The sequence below is a fragment of the Arctopsyche grandis genome, chromosome 6 (genome assembly GCF_051622035.1).
Source record: "Arctopsyche grandis isolate Sample6627 chromosome 6, ASM5162203v2, whole genome shotgun sequence".
NCBI classification, from domain to species: Eukaryota; Metazoa; Arthropoda; class Insecta; order Trichoptera; family Hydropsychidae; genus Arctopsyche; species Arctopsyche grandis.
This window is the reverse complement of record NC_135360.1, coordinates 33,629,614-33,646,252: the sequence shown is the minus strand read 5'-3', so window position 1 is coordinate 33,646,252 and position 16,639 is coordinate 33,629,614. Positions and strand designations below refer to the sequence as shown.

General features: G+C 34.8%; 4 protein-coding genes across 5 annotated transcripts; 2 read left to right on the top strand and 2 right to left on the bottom strand.

The window, feature by feature from the left end:
* The first annotated feature begins 429 nt into the window (after positions 1-429).
* Positions 430-7,226, top strand: LOC143912582 (kelch-like protein 25). Of its 2 annotated transcripts, none has more exons than XM_077431870.1 (11): positions 430-695; positions 2,812-2,964; positions 3,038-3,177; positions 3,245-3,429; positions 3,506-3,703; positions 4,686-4,841; positions 4,916-5,071; positions 5,140-5,300; positions 5,373-5,595; positions 6,677-6,857; positions 6,949-7,226. In XM_077431870.1, exons 2-11 carry the CDS (start codon positions 2,855-2,857, stop codon positions 7,086-7,088), a joined length of 1,650 nt encoding a protein of 549 aa, XP_077287996.1. In that variant the 5' UTR covers positions 430-695; positions 2,812-2,854; the 3' UTR covers positions 7,089-7,226. The 2 variants fall into 2 exon arrangements, with proteins under 2 accessions (XP_077287996.1, XP_077287997.1); XM_077431871.1 differs by having other exon boundaries at positions 557-695; positions 2,824-2,964.
* A 2,057-nt stretch (positions 7,227-9,283) lies between these two features.
* LOC143913643 (uncharacterized) lies at positions 9,284-9,933 on the top strand. Its single transcript, XM_077433543.1, has one exon. It carries the CDS (start codon positions 9,350-9,352, stop codon positions 9,770-9,772), a length of 423 nt encoding a protein of 140 aa, XP_077289669.1. The 5' UTR covers positions 9,284-9,349; the 3' UTR covers positions 9,773-9,933.
* A 623-nt stretch (positions 9,934-10,556) lies between these two features.
* LOC143912685 (odorant receptor 67c-like) lies at positions 10,557-13,643 on the bottom strand. Its single transcript, XM_077431982.1, has 7 exons — positions 13,635-13,643; positions 13,380-13,578; positions 12,176-12,355; positions 11,074-11,279; positions 10,901-11,005; positions 10,686-10,841; positions 10,557-10,613 (listed from the first exon to the last, which is right to left on the bottom strand). The coding sequence occupies exons 1-7, from the start codon at positions 13,641-13,643 to the stop codon at positions 10,557-10,559; spliced, it is 912 nt and encodes a 303-aa protein (XP_077288108.1).
* LOC143912852 (uncharacterized) lies at positions 12,788-15,195 on the bottom strand. Its single transcript, XM_077432282.1, has 2 exons — positions 15,104-15,195; positions 12,788-14,492 (listed from the first exon to the last, which is right to left on the bottom strand). The coding sequence occupies exons 1-2, from the start codon at positions 15,168-15,170 to the stop codon at positions 13,681-13,683; spliced, it is 879 nt and encodes a 292-aa protein (XP_077288408.1). The 5' UTR covers positions 15,171-15,195; the 3' UTR covers positions 12,788-13,680.
* Between the last annotated feature and the right edge of the window lie 1,444 nt (positions 15,196-16,639).

Here is a 16,639-nt window from a genome sequence, read left to right as displayed (position 1 = left end):
CCAATAATTCGTCGATACTGTATGTACAAATAGTCAATAATTCGTTGATACTGTATGTACAAATAGTCAATAATTCGTCGATACTGTATATACAAATAGCCACATCCTTAAATGTTAGTTGGCAGTTAATAGATTAATGTTTTTTTTTTTGCGTGGATTCTGTTATTTTCTACCGCAAATAAAAACATGTTTTCATTATAATAAAAGTCTGTTTACGTAATAATATTTCAATGTAACGTGTTATTTTTCTTCTTATCTACATATTGCGGGTTTGATAGAAGACGAAGGATCTTTTCACGATCGCTATCTTTTCATAAAATGCAACTATCGCTGGGATGTGGTTAATTCTACCGCGAATAAAAACATGTTTTCACAATAGTAAAAATATATTATATTTATGTTGTAATAATTGAATAAAAAACAAGTATTATAATTGCGTGGTTGATAGAAGACGAAGGATCTTTTCACGATCGCTATCTTTTCATAAAATGCAACTATCGCTGGGATGTGGTTAATTCTACCGCGAATAAAAACATGTTTTCACAATAGTAAAAATATATTTATGTTGTAATAATTGAATAAAAAACAAGTATTATAATTGCGTGGTTGATAGAAGACGAAGGATCTTTTCAAGACATAGTCATCGTTGTTTTGTTTTTAGAAGACTTTCCAGAATAACTGCTTCCGTCAACCAAGTAAGTCTTGCCGTTTCATTTTACATTTATCAAGTCTGAATACTTTCAACCCTCTCATTTTATTTTTATTCGTAGTATAATCCTTTTATAAACCAGTATAATCCTTGTGTGAATGTCTTTATAGTTTTGTTTTATTTAAATTTATTTGAATAATCATTTGTATTTTTCCACGAACCTAACGGACATACAAAGTCTCTTTCGAAATCATATATTTAATCTACATACATATATAGTGTACATACATATGTATATGCATATATACAGTGAACTAGAATTAGAACTTTTGTCTTGCGTGAGTTTCCCTACATTATCGCTCAAACTTGTATCGGAAATATTATCATCTGAAACTTTATTTATATAATATAAAAACTTTTCATCAGCAAACTAGTATATGGATAATATGGGATATATTTCACAATCTTCGATTACATATGTATATTTCCTCGTTTAAAGCACTTCCAACTTTGACATACATACCTACATATATAATACATATGACCTGTTATAAAGATAATCTTTATAAAAATCTAATAGAGTACATCTAAGCCAGCAGTCTTCTAAGTTATCTATTAGTAAATCATGGCAAAGTGTATATTCGATAAATATTATCAAAACGTTTTATTATTGAGATGGCTATGTATAACATGAATTAAATCAGAGAGTAGTTGAGTTGCGCTTTTATTTGGTTGAAATCCATATTATTTGTCCGTTGAAATTTTGGTATTTTCATAGAAGCTTCGATTATTTTATCAATAGTAGGTAGTATTGTAATTGGTCGATAGTTTTCATAGTTTTGTCCGTTTCCTTTTTTATGGATAGGTATATTGATCGACTCCTGTTTACAGTTATTTACCTATAGGATATTTCCGCGTAATTACCTATGTATAGGTACATATATACTAGGATAGATGAGTTTTGGCAGTCTTTTCTGCTATTTTTACAAGGTTTTTTTGGCTAATTGGTGTGATATCAATAGAGCGTATGTAAGCCATTCTCACCTGGTGCTTTATTGGAATTTTGATTTGATTTTTGAATGCTTTTTATTATTACTAAATTATGTTCACAATACATCTTATATATATTTTTTTATAGCTACTGATCTTCTGATCATTTTGTATTTTACAATTTTAAATTAATTTTGTTAGTAATCATAGTATTATATTATTATAATGTTAATATGTACATATGCAGGGAGAAAACCAGATTCTTCCCGATATGTGCACTCACATAAAATCATTTAGAATGGAAATGGTTTTATTTATTTATGAATCTCAAAAAATCAATTTTGTCGCTCATTTTGATTTTACATAAGTAAAACACAATAAAAAACTAGCAAACACAGTCGTCATTTCCCATTAAATTTTCAGTTCAAGCTTTGAGCGAGCTTAAAATCAATTTTAAATATAGATTTTCCGATTTTGATGATATAGCAAGCGATATGATTTTTTTTCAAAATCCATTCAACTGCGAATGCATTGTAATGTTGGAAATAATTATTTTGCATTGTAATGATGTTTTTAAAGACAAATATGAAAAATTTATATAAAAGTCTTCCAAAATTTGAAAATTTACATAGATTTGCTCAAGGTATATTTATATATTTGGAAGTACGTATATATGTACATACATATGCGAAAAATCTTTTTCTAGCTTGAAATATACCAAATCTGTGTATAAATCTACTTTAACCGACAATCATCTTAAATCGCATTAATATTTTTTTGCTATATTTAAATTGTGATTTTTTTCTGTTTACATGAAAATTATTAAAGCTTTGATTATATGTGTGAATTTTTTTGATTTTTATTCTTTCACTATTTGTGTATTGTGGAAACTTTATTTTAATTTAAAATTTTGTTGTAATTGATAAATATTAAAGTAGTTTGGGCACCCCTGGGGGTACAACATTAGTTTAGTACAACATTGTCTATAGATAACTTTATTCTGCCCGCAATTCTATTCAGTATTTGTCAATCGTGTTTATTATTATTTATTTAATTTTTCAGGAGACTATTTTTGGTCTTTTCTATTAATTTCTTTACAAAATTCTTAGCTTTGTTATTTTTATTCATCATATTAGTACTTACGTGGTTTAATATTATTTTTATTCATCCAGTTATAATTTTAGAAGAAGGTTATTTAGAAATCTAAGAAGGAAGATGATAAAAGTGAAGGCAGCCCCTGATTTTACAACAAAACTTCTCAAGTACTTGTACAATGAAAAGAAAAACAATAAGAAAATTGTGTCTTTCATTGTTGACAAACAAAGGTATCTAATTCCACCCCAAAAAATATTTCTAATGCAAAATGTAAGTTTTAACAACCGTTCTTCAAAATCTTAGTTTCTTCGCACACAAGATAGTGCTGGCTTCATGCAGCGAATACTTAAAGATAAACAAAGACAATTTGAGTAACGTTTTTTCTGGCTTCAAATACCCAGTCATCGATGCAATGTTAAATTATTGCTACCTCGGAGAAATAGGTGAGAGTCGCTTCCATTTATAAAAATAATTTTTATTGTCTAGGTTTAACACTTTCAATAACTTCAGATATCGATGAAGAGCACTATGAAAACTTTAAGAAGCTAGCCGAAAAAATACAAGTCCAAATTATTGATCCTGAATACGAAACAAAACTAATTGACAAAACAAATTGTTTAGAAGTTTTGCAATTGTCGCGTGATCAAGAGTTAGTAACGACAGCAATAAATGTGACTTGCGATAATTTCGATACTGTATGTATCGATTAATCGATTAATAATACATAATACAACAATTATTTTAACTATTAACATTTCATTTCCGTTTCAGTTACACAAAACCCATGGCTTTCTCAGTCTACCAGATTCCGCTCTGACTGAAATCATGAATTCTGAAAATATAAACACGAATTCTGAAGAAGAAGTTTTCAATTCCGTGAAATTTTGGGTAAATTTTGATAAAGACAACCGTAAAAAGCATTTGGAGAAGCTGCTTAGTTTAGTGAAGTGGCCGTTGCTCTCGATTGAGGTATTTGTGAACAATAAGTTTAAATTTCATCATCGGTATGAGAAAGATATTTTCTGTGCATCTATCGGCGTATTTTTTTTTAAATCGACCGTTAAATAAGCACGCTAGACTCTTTTCGTGGGTGTAAAAAAGAGGCGATTTTTTAGATGTTTGGCGGCTCCTAGCTCCTATAAAAAATAATTAATCAAAAAAAATAAAACGATAGATGCACCCCAATGGTGGATATCCATAGCATATTAAAAAATAATTTCTCTAGTGCCATAATTGAGGTAGGGAGAAGTATAGTACGTTTGTATGGACGAGGCGCTGCTGTCCAGCCCTCTTAATCCACAAGAATAGTCGAAATATGATTTTTCTAATTAATAAAATTTTATTAAATTCTCTTATAAAGACGATTTAATATATTATCCCTATTAATTTAATTCAGATTCGTGTAAATACGAGTAAATAATAGTAGCGAGTTTTTAGCTCGAAATATTACCGCTTTAAAATTCAGCACACTTCCAATTAACCCTTTTAAACAAAAAACAAAAAAATAGTGTGGCCAGAACACTATCCCAATAAACATGTTTCAATTGAAAATACTCGATATAAATTAGTATTAACAGTGGGAAAAAATCCCAAGTGAAAATACGTACTTTTGACTTTTGATTTGAACTGGACGACTACGTAGAGAGATTTGAAAGCTGAAAAGTACTACAAATGAAAGATAAAATATCCGAATATAGATTCCAATATTCATTTTGAACAGGGAATTGACAGATTTTGAGACATAGACCGAACAACACCAAGATATAGAAAAATCGCGCGATTTAAAAACCACATATATCTCCGAATCTCGAGCCAATCAACATTTTTTTATTACCAGATGCGTGTTAACTGGGCATAGATCTATGTATAAGAAAAGTCATATCTCGTCTCTGAACCAAAAAAAAGTCGTCATTTGTCGAACAGTGTAATATATTGTTATATGTATTTTCAGTTTATCGTCACTGAAGTCGTTGACTTCTGTACTTCATATCCAGAGTGCATTCCAATGATGAAATCAATTATTCCGGATTGCAAAAGTGAGATTAGTGTCAGGCAAAGGAAAAAAAGAGACTTAAGCAAAATAGCACTCATTGGAAGTGAATATGATGCAAGTTTTATACATCTTTCAAGCATTTTATTTTACGATACATTTGATTATTTCATCAGAAATTATATTTTTAGTTTGAAGCTGCCATCGATGTTTACGATGGAAAGAATGATACATGGTCTTTAAGTAAAAATTTCAAACTCGACAGAATCGGCTACGTTTCGGCTCTCGTCGACGATTGGATTATTATTATCGGTGGGAGCGATTCATCATTGAAGATAATCTCTACCGTAAAGTTTGGATGAAATTGTTAAATATTTCGTTCGATTTTTTTGATTTCAATCATTCTTTTTCTCAGGTGGACTACATCGATTTGAAAGACGGCAAAAAGAATCAAATGAAGCCGTTAAATCAGGCCCGATTCTTCTTCTCAGCAGTGACACATGTTCGTGGTTCATCCAGTAATGTATACGCCATCGGGGGCTTATCAGATAAGGAGTGTTTGTCATCAGTGGAAAGGTAATCTTCATATAAGAGAAACAATCATTGCAGTATTGTATTTGAACTTATCGTTTAATTGATTTCGAATAGGTGGAGCAGCAGGACAAAGAGCTGGGATACGGAAGTCGCACCATTATTAAAGGCCGTGTATTGGCATAGTGCTGCTATCATCGGCAAAAACATTTACGTGACAGGTGGAAATACAAAGACAGACGGAGGAAAGGAGTCCATAGATACAGTGCAAGTGTACTCGGTAGAGTCAAATTCTTGGTCCTATGGCGCTGTCATGAAGCAGAAAAGACGAAAGCATTCGGTGAATATTTACATATTACATATACATAGTACATATGTATTACATTATTTAATGGCTTATCATTGATATGTACCATAATCAGAGCTCGAAGTGGACGGGAGCGCGTGGGAACGCCGCTCCCTCTGATGAGAAAACTCAAATTTAGCGTAGTATCAAATAAATGACTAATGATTAATTTGAAATCCTGACTCATTTCACACAAAGATGTCAATCGACTGTGAATACACATCATGTTTGTATATACGTACTTACATATGAAAACTTTTGAAGATACTCTTCTTCGAACAGTGGCCAGTTAAGCTCATATTCTACACCAGGCTTTGTCAAACATTCAAAAAATATTTTCGCCTGCGATGCATGATTTTTTTTTAAATTGAACATATGTATTGAATAAGGATAATATTAAAATATTGCTAAGTATTTCAAAACATTATAATACTTAAAAATATTATAATAAGTATTTTTAATCAGAAATAAATTTCTGATTAAGAAATATATTTTCTTTATTATTTAGCCCACCTTTACACGAGAAGGATGAATTAGACCGGCAACGCGTTTGCGCAGGGTTCTAGGCCCTGTGTTGTATGGGTGGGTATGCACTGTTTCAGACGTCCCGGATGATCCACAACCAGTGGATTCATCCGGGACGTCTGAAACATTGTATACCCACCCATACAACACAGCGCCTTGTACCCGGTGCAGCCGCGTTGCTGGTCTAATCTATCCTTCCGTGTAAAGCTGGGCATTTTTCGGAGCCACCTTTACACGAGAAGGATTAATTACACCGGCAACGCGTTTGCGCCGGTACTAGGCCCTGTGTTGTATGGGTGGGTATGCACTGTTTCAGACGTCCCGGATTTTTTTTTCCTTTTACCTCGGGTGACAAAATAGTCTAAATCGTCTAGTGCCGGCTCTGATATGTATGCATATAATGTATAAGTACAATAAAAAAAAAACAAAATCATGTTTTGAAAGTAATCGAATACTCCCATTCGTGAAAATTTCCATTTCGCGCCTTGATCATAATATGTGGAATTTCTGGAAATAAAAATTAGCCATATTTCAATTTGAATGTTTTTAGAGCATAGCAATAAAAGGAAAACTTTTTGTGTGTGGTGGCTACTCTCAACAAACAACGTCTCCTTTGAATACTGTAGAAAGTTACGACCCCGATACGAATGAATGGACTGATTACTGCGAACTACCAAAACCCGCAGGTGGAATCAGTCTCTGCTTTTTCCGAAACCAACTACTTTGCATGGGTGAGGTTTTTTCAATAAATCTTTGATTTTGCATGTCGTCGACAGTTAGAGCTTTCGGTGCAAATTGCTAAATATTCTTTTTAATTTTCAGGAGGATATGATGGCAAAAATTTATTCAGCAATGTATGGCAATACGACGAAGTAAAAAAAGATTGGAAAGCTTCTAAAGATCTCAGTAAAGGAAGAAGTTTTGCAAATGCATTCGTCATTCAACATGATTCTAAAATTTGATTTTCCGTAGTAAATTCATCAGTTTTTGTACTAAACACATATTTATGAATTAAAATAATCACTAAACTTAATAAAATGTTGTAATCAATGCTGACTTTATTTAATTTATTTTAATAAATTGTTAATACACATGTTGGCATATTTTCTTTAAATTTATTATAAGTAAAGTAATAAAATATATACAAAATACAAATCAATTTACATTATATGTATGTATGTACATATCAGTGACGTGCCGTGGAAATCTCTCTGTTTTTATTACAGCTTTACTAGCGACAGTAGGATACAAGGTGACTATGTGAATGTGACGTCATACCGAGTCCCCTTGTATCCTGCTCGCGCATACTTATAACTTACTAGCTGTATTACCCGGCTTCGCTCAGTATTTATAATATAAACCGCTTAAACATGACTAAGCTAATAGTAAACATTTAATTTAAAAAAAAAATTTAAAAAAAAATAAAAAAAAAAAATAAAAAAAAAATAATTTTTTTTTTGCCTTCTAGGGCTTCGCCCTCGGCGCCCCCCTGAGCCTTTGCCTTCTAGGGCTTCGCCCCTCCGCGCCCCCATGATTAAATGCAGTTTAGGGCTTCGCCCCCATGATCAGTTGCCGTTTAGGGCTTCGCCTCATAAGGCTGCGCCCCCTTCGGGGCCCCATGCGCCCCCTTCGAGGCTAAGCTCCATAAGGCGGCGCCCCATAAGGCGGCGCCCCATAAGGCTGCGCCCCATAAGACTGCACCCCATAAGGCTACGCCCCATGAGGCTGCGCCCCATGAGGCTGCGCCCCCTTGCGCCCCCTTCGGGGCCATAAGGCTAAGCTGCATAAGGCGGCGCCCCATAAGGTGGCGCCTCATAAGGCGGCGCCCCATAAGGCGGCGCCCCATAAGGCTGCGCCCCTAAGGCTGCACCCCATAAGACAGCGCCCCATAAGGCTGCGCCCCATAAGACTGCGCCCCATAAGACTGCGCCCCATAAGGCTACGCCCCATGAGGCTGCGCCCCCTTCGGGGCCCCATGCGGCTAAGCTCCATAAGGCGGCGCCCCTAAGGCTGCGCCCCATAAGACAGCGCCCCATATGGCTGCGCCCCATCAGACTGCGCCCCATAAGGTTGCGCCCCATAAGGCTGCGGCCGATAAGGCTGTGCCCCATAAAGCTGCGCCCCCTTTTGGGCCCCATGGGGCTGCGCCCCATGAGGCTACGCCCCCCCGGGCCCCCTTCGGGGCCCCACGGGGCTGCGCCCCTTGTAGCGCCCCTGGCGGGGCCCCATGAAACTACTCGCCTTGCGCCCCCGCGGGGGTGAATCCATTGAATCGAAAAAAACAAATCGGCGCCCATGGATCGAAAAAAAAAAAATCGAATCACGTGTTCGATGACGTCACCGATCTACGGACGACGACGACCAAGGATACTTACATACATACAAAGTCTCTTTCCAAATTATAGATTAGATAAGTAAAGCTGTGGATAAAAACAAAGAGATTTTCACGGCATGCCACTGCCACATACATATGTACGTATTAACTACATACATGATAAACTTTGTACAATTTAAGGTCTGTTCATACCTATCCAGCACGAACCGTATCCTGCAGGTGTCATGCAAGTGCGGATAGTATTATTTGGTACATTCTATATGGACGCGCATAAATGCGTAAATGCGCATGCGCGAATGGAGTATGAATACGTCCATAGAATGTACCAAAGAATACTATCCGCACTTGCATGACACCTGCAGGATACGGGTCGTGCTGGATAGGTATGAACAGACCTTTATACGGTTCTCAAATTTTCCGTGGATCGAGAATCTTCTCCCCTCTTCCCCCTTCTTTGGATACGCAACTGGGTAGAATTTTATTATTGGGTATATTAGATTTTATTATTGATTCATCAAGTCAAATGTAAGAACAGAAAAAAGCAATGTATTTTATTTTGCCTCATCTCTAAAGCAGAAACGTTTAATTCAATATTGTAACGTGCCAATTTTTCTTTCAAAACGCGCAAACAATATAAGCCGGGAAGAATGTATAGATATTCAAAAATTAAAATTATATTAAGTCAAAGCGGTTAAAAAACAGAGCACTCGTTCGAAGATGCAGATAGTTGGCATTTTTTAGTAGTTTCTATAACTAATAAAATATTTTGTGAAGGCCGTGCTTTGAGGTGTTGAGTTCTGTTGTGAAGCAACGCGCGAATTCCGACTGTCAAGTCGGGACAACATAGTGGCGACTGGCGGGTGGATCTGATAGATTTGGAATATCAGAATGGACGACCAGTACGAGCAGGACGGAGACGACGGGCGCTTCCCGGACGGCGAGGAGTTGGTGCCGTACGTGACCGGAAGTGCGATCTGCACGAGGGCCGTGGAAGGCCGCCGCGTGCGCCTCTGGGCTCGCAAATCGCCGGCCGCCTCCTCCGGAGACAAGATCACGCTGGTGGCCTGCGACGAGGTCGAGATCTCCGTGCAGCTGAAGACTCGTCCACCAGCCACGGAACCCACGCAGTGGATGGAAGCCATCGGAGTCGTGCGCAACGGCCAGCTGCTGGCTGACGAGCTCATCGTCTTCCCCGTGGACGCCTGCTCGAACGTGGACGCGACCGGGCACAAGGTCCTCACCAAGCTTTTGAACACCGTCGAAGAACCGTGGAACCTCGGAGAAGATCAATTTACCAACGGCCATTCATAATCCTTAAACATAAACATTTCATTTCTATTTTTCCATACCTTTCCTCGAAATGGAGGAATTTAAGCGTCCATTTTGGATTTCTTTTGTTTTTTTTTTTTTTTTTTTGTAATTCAAACAATTTGTTTTATATTTTTTTTATAACTATGTAAATAAAATAACTTATATATTACTCATATTGTTTTATTTGTGAACACCTAGAATTACATACATTTTTCATTATTTCATATTAAATAAAATCTTTATCTTTGAGAGACATGAAGAATGTCACTCAAGACAACTTATATATGAACGTCTCAAATGATTTGATGCCTTAAAAAATAAAGCTATTTATTTATTGAAAAATCAAAAGACAATAGATGTAGAAATGCATAAAAATAAATGTAACAAAATAGCATCTGAGCCTAATTAGAGATTTTTACGAATTGCATAATATGATGATACATAAAGATAAACAGATGAAAAAGAAAGGAATAAAAACTTAGGAATTGAGGCAAATACAAAGTGTATGTGACTATAAAAAGACAAACATACATACATATATATAAAAATATACAATACAACGCTATCAATATTGTACAAAAAAGAGAATAATTATCATTAATATCATAGTCAAAGCTTACAGGTTCCATGAATTTCTAGAACAGTCTGTTTAGAATTTCTATAGCTATCCAAGCAAAAATCAATATGTATTTGAATTTCTCACGTAACTGTAAAATTTCTTTAGTTATGTATAATTTCAATAAAGATTGTTCATAGGGAGAGGGGAATGTGTATTATTTCAAAATTAATTTTCACGCACAGCTCTAAGTAACATAAAATAAGAAGTTGTAGCACTGCTGATCTAAAGACAAAAATAATAAAAATTAATACTTCGACTGCAGTGCAAATTGTCCAAATTCAGATTTCACCGTACCTTAGAAAAGCTCTCCATGGATATGTAAAAGAACTTTCCAGCCGTCAATCCGAGAGGTTTTTGGGCCCGTTGTATGATCAAAATCACCAGTTTGCGAAACTCCTTGCCGTACATGAACCAAGCGCATCCAAACGCAGCATCGGCAATGTCCGAAGACTGTTTTCAATTATATATACACACTGCATCAATACAACTAATAATGAATTATTATATACCTCAGTTATTATTTGCTGGCCGAATCTAGAAATCATGAACAGCTGAAGCCACGACCCGACGGCGAATCCGATGAAAGCTATTAGTTGATTTGTCTCAGATATGTTCTGTAATCAAGATTGTTCATACCGTTTACACGTACATATATAACACTTTTCAATTCAAAAATACTTACGTCGATAGCTTGAAAGAGAAATAGGCAAATTTTAGCAGCACTCAAATTGAAATCGACAAACAGTTGCCAACTAAACAATTTTTCAAAGTCACCGACGTATTTGATCACCACGTTGTGTTGTTTGATGCAAATTTTCAACTGCTCCAACGCATCATGTTCGCAGACATACTTCGAAGATTTCACGTGACATTTATTGCAACGCACCACTGTAAGAAATCGATTAAGAAATTCAAAAATCTTTCATCCGATTATCTGGGACACGATATTCGAGTTACCATTTTCGAAATTCCCTTGATTCTTAAAGCCGACACTTCGCATTCTATTGTTCAAGATTATGAAGTGCGTCCTTATGTGTATGGATAGGGATACGAATGAGCAATCGATTCCTGAAACTCCCACCGTAATCCACAGCAACTTGACGATGAGCATCGTATACCAAATGATCGGTAGTGGATTCTCAAAATCTGGACCATAGCTAATATTTAAATGGTTAGCTTAGATTGCAAAATGGAGAAAAATAAGACTAATCATAATAATACAGGCAGAAACGAACGAGAGTAAACCGTATACTTACTCAAATTGGAACGGTAGTGATGGACTAGTCAGAAGTATCCCAGTGATCTTTTCATATACCATGGCAAATATGGCTATCCAAACGCCATTGACCGTTATTAGACACAAGAATAAACAATAACACTTGACAATGGTTTGAGACTTTTTATTGGCCGACTTCATCAAAGTCCAATATTTACTTTGTTTAGTTTCTACGTCTGTAATGATACGGTCAAAATGTATTTTTACTAATTTGATAATTCATTTATTTTCAATCTCAGCATTCTGTGAGCAATAACAGATTATTAGGTTCATTCATATGCTACTGCTTTGTAAATTACTTTCTTGTTCCAAGTTATAAATATGTTTAAAACATGTGTTAAAGATAAAGTAATTTATTTTCATTCATTCTGTTTACGCTATACAATCACTTCAATCTCTTTATTTGGCTTGTATTAACAATAACTGATCATTTTTAATACTTCAATTTATCATACTGACTTCATCAGATACAATATAGTAAATGTAATAAACATAATAGTATACTTACAAGCTTCCTGAAGTTTGTCTATCAACTGTTTAAATTCAACTCTCTTCGTAGACAAGATCATATACTTCATAGTGAAAGTACCGATGCCCAAGATCGGACCCATAGTTCGAGTTTTGTCTATGAATCCACCGGATTTACTCCACACGTAGATAGTCTCCGGTACAATGACGGAAGCCGTCACTATTATCATCAATAGTAATTTTATTATACCGAATATATCTTTGTCTCTCTCCCACCATATTCCGATGATTTTCAAAAGAGCAATGTTGTTTGAGATTATTTCATCGGGTTTTTTGATTTTATTCCTCAGTATGCATTTCAGAAACTTAGCCAGACACGACATAACGGACCACTGACAATTTTTGAATGTCGGACAAAATTGGTACAACTAATTATGTATAATCTAGTTTCACCAAATATATACATAATTTAGATATTGTTATATTAGAACGGAGAAAATTCCATTATAACTTTGTTCGACAATTTTTATACAGCATGGAGATAATGTTTTTTTATTATATATTTTTAATTGAAAAAGAATAAAATCAATAATGAAAAAATTTCGAATGCAAGATATGTCAATGATTGTGATAAATAGAAAATTAAAAAAATGTATATAAACAAATACAAATTTATTTACAATATAAAAATCTTACACAATCGAAAGAATACAAATGTAAAATAAAAAAATAAAAAAATTGCATTTGCTATAAAAAGAAAATATATCACATACATTACTTATGATACAATTCATTTTCATCACAAGTGCTTTTATGTAAATTATTTCAAAACTATTGTAAGTATATAATTTCCTTTCGTTCGGGAAATTAATCCAACTTTTTTATAATTTTTAATCATACCTTCGATACTACATAATTGATCGATTACTATTTAACTTTATTCGGTAAGTAGTTTCTCTGTATTTATTTTATATTGTAATCAACTTTATCGATACACTATTGTAATACCAAGTTAGATGGCTTTTAGGATTCATACATAATTTAATGGCTAATTTTGGACCCCAATTTTTTGGGTAATTGACTAATATATAATTTAGTTTCGCCTAATATATACTTTAGATATTATTATAATGATACATTGCACTATTAGAACGCCGAACAAACACGTAATATGTTTCGTAGAATGAAAAGATTAAATATTAAGGTAAAAACATAGCTAAAATAGACGACATAGTGAAAAAGTTAAAATAGCAAATATTCTATACATACATTCATCGGAACAACTGATATCATATGTACGTATATATATTTAGATAATGTGTAAAGTAGAGAAGGTGGATATGAATCTTTAGTGCTATAGATAAAAATATCGACTTTCAGTGACTCATCAATGGAATACCACAAGTTACCATCTTGGGTCCAAAATTGCGATAATAACCGAGACTAAAAAAATTAATACTCAACAAACATTAAAAAAGTATCAATCACGTGAATATCACTATTCTCATTAATTTTAATTCATAATAAAAGAAGAAAAATTCCAATCTAATAAGGATACGGAGAGTCAAATTTGAACGCCTTCAAAGAACTGTTCGGTTCATATAAATGAAACCTAACTGTGGGCGATGGAATTCCGTATGAAAAAGACGTTGCTAAGACTTTAGCCATAGCTGAGCACTTTACGGTTGGGGGAACATCTTTGGATGTTGTTAGTAGATCGCGTCGGTCGTTTCGCTTCTTTGGCTTTGGGTCTAACGAGATCTGATGCGGATCACCTTTGATGTATTTGGTGTATGCGTACAGTGCCACCAGCTGTTGCAGAATCGGCTTGGTTTTCGGATAGGTCTTTTCGCACACGTACGACAAATCGCTCTTGTTCTTATAAAACTGCAGTCTGTTGTAGTTGGTGTTGGCGTCAGTAATCTTTGTAGCACTGACCATGGCTTCTTTTTGATTCGGTTGGAGTACTACCGGAGGGGGAGTTTCAATCATCGGTCTCCTCAGAGGTTTAAGTTGAGCGGCGAACGGATTACCGAATTCCAGTCTCGGTTTGGCTCTCTTCGATATGACGGTGTATGTGTTACCTACTATTTTCGCATTTGATGACATCTTCTCGCTCTTCATCACTGATAATTTGGAACCTCCATCGATTGCTAGGTCTTCTGGGTTTTTATTCACATCCAATTTGGGAATGATGTAAACTTCCCTTATTTTAGCATCAGATATGTTTAGAGATTTTCTAATAGGGGCTAATTTCGAATCAACTAGTTCTGTGAGCACCAACGACATCGAATTTGAACTTTTATTCTCTTTTTTAACTGGTCTCTTTTCATCCTTAGAGATCGACTCAACACCAGCTATAATAAATAAAATATTTTTCTCAATTAATCTGTCTTTAAAAATAAATTATAGCAAAATAATCATGAATGATTTTATTGAAAGACGTGTAAAAATAAATATTTTCATATGAAAAACGTATAGAAAGCAATGAATTCAATATCTTCCTATAGCGAATAGGAAGATCCATTTAATTTGCCACGAAAAGTTTAAGAACCGCTATATATAATAGGCAGTAACAACGGTAATTGGATTATTAGTCACATTGCGATCGCCCAAGACAATTTTTGCCATGAAAATCACGAATACGGAATATTTGGCATTCGAGTTATCGTTATCGTTAGTATGATGGACTTTTCGGCTGCCAGATGTTCCATTGTAGAGATTTTAGTGACTTTTGGACGAGCGCTTTGTGACCAATAATCATCGAAGCGTAACCAGATCATGAACTAATTTTTAATAATAGTGTAAAATTATACGGTATATAAATATACTATTGTCTTCTATTATTAAATTGTACAAAAGATATATATCACAAAGTTGCTATTATCAAATTATGGCTTGTGAGAGTTGGATCTATTTTGAATCACTATATCGAAACGAATAAAATAATAAATGATAGATATTTCACCATTAGCTAAAACGCCTCGACGAGGCATGGTTAGGAACGGATAAACGTCAACGTGACACATAAACATAGATTTGGTCCATATTACACACTCACTACAGGCATATTCATTTACTATAAAAGGGAAAAGTTCTAATTCAGAATTAAAAATAAATTCCTGTTTTAAGGTCTGTTCATACTTAACAGCACTGCACGGCTTCAGTACTGCACGACTCCGTTTCAAATATGTCATTTTATTACATTTCTATTCCTATCTACCTACACGTCGCGGTCACGTCACGCTTACAGCAATTTGGCCGAGTGCAAGGCAAAATCGGCTTACTTATACATTACAGGCCATGACGATACGGCGCAATATTGCTTACTTCATATTGTCGAGTACTTACAATATGAATGCATACACGTGCATTCGTAGCTACGCGTCAGAATACAAGTCAGCAAAAATGTTTCGGCGTTTATCGAACGAAAAATTATGTATAATCGCGTTTTTGTTAGAAGAAGAAGCTCAAGAAGGCAATAAAAAATGTTTTGATGTGCATCCCATGTTAAAAAATAGAAAGACCGAAGGAGAGTTTTGGACACTGTATAAGGAGCTTGTGGATGATGGACAAATTTTTTTTAAATATTACCGTAAAAAATTTATTTTTTTTTTAAATATTTGCGCCAAAACCATGTCGAAAGATTGAACAGCTGTCAACTGTCACTATCGATAATTGGTCCAAAACAGCAAAGCGGCAGACTCATGGCACGTAATTCGCGTGTATATTTCCACGATGGCCAAAAAACGGGTACGATACGTTGATGGATATTGCTGTAAGGTATGAACAGGAAATGTCGGGTACTGCTGTAAGCCTGCCGTGGCGTAAACGTGACGGTTGGTATGAATATACCCATACAAAATGTACCAAAGAATACTTTTCGTACGGCCGGATACCTGCTGAAGTCGGTACGTGCTGACTAGGTATGAACAGACCTTTATTTGTGTATTGACCAACGGGTCTACTCCTTTTGACCGACTTGAATTTTTTAAATTTTTACAAAAGTTCATGTATACAAAAATGGGGTCTGGTTCACTGCATCGAAAGTCGAAAGATCGAAAATCAAATATCGGAAAGCAAAGATCGAAAATCGAAAGATCAAAAAGAATGTATGCATGGTAAACTTGAAATTCTCTCTCTTTTTTTTATCGTACAGCCTTACTTAGAGCGAAATCACACACATATATATATATATATATATATATATATATATATATATATATATATATATATATATATATATATATATATATATATATATATATATATATATATATATATCTCAGTGGAATGCGGTGAAATTATCTCTCTTTTTGTCATACAGCCTTGTTTAATGTGGAAAAGCCTGTTCCTCTTGTTTCTGTTGTATCCTGCTCGCGCAAATTAAGTGAAGATGTACGACGGGGGGAGAGAGAGTTTACCGCACGCTATTGATATATATACTAACCGTTTTTCATATGTATGCATGGTAAACGAACATTTTCGATTTTTTAACTGTCGA

What these genes read in the sequence shown, in the direction of transcription:
- LOC143913643 (XM_077433543.1), top strand. Translation starts at nt 9,350, where the DNA reads ATGGACGACCAGTACGAGCAGGACGGAGACGACGGGCGCTTCCCGGAC.
- LOC143912852 (XM_077432282.1), bottom strand. Translation starts at nt 15,170, where the DNA reads ATGTTTATGTGTCACGTTGACGTTTATCCGTTCCTAACCATGCCTCGT. An exon ending in TCGAGGCGTTTTAGCTAATG is followed by an intron (nt 14,493 to 15,103) that starts GTGAAATATCTA and finishes TATTTATTATAG; the next exon opens with CTGGTGTTGAGTCGATCTCT.
- LOC143912685 (XM_077431982.1), bottom strand. An exon ending in TATAGAATATTTGCTATTTT is followed by an intron (nt 12,356 to 13,379) that starts AACTTTTTCACT and finishes TGATGATAATAG; the next exon opens with TGACGGCTTCCGTCATTGTA. An exon ending in AGACAAACTTCAGGAAGCTT is followed by an intron (nt 11,280 to 12,175) that starts GTAAGTATACTA and finishes GATTTCTTACAG; the next exon opens with TGGTGCGTTGCAATAAATGT.
- LOC143912582 (XM_077431870.1), top strand. Translation starts at nt 2,855, where the DNA reads ATGATAAAAGTGAAGGCAGCCCCTGATTTTACAACAAAACTTCTCAAG. An exon ending in TTGCTACCTCGGAGAAATAG is followed by an intron (nt 3,178 to 3,244) that starts GTGAGAGTCGCT and finishes CAATAACTTCAG; the next exon opens with ATATCGATGAAGAGCACTAT. An exon ending in TGTTTGTCATCAGTGGAAAG is followed by an intron (nt 5,301 to 5,372) that starts GTAATCTTCATA and finishes GATTTCGAATAG; the next exon opens with GTGGAGCAGCAGGACAAAGA.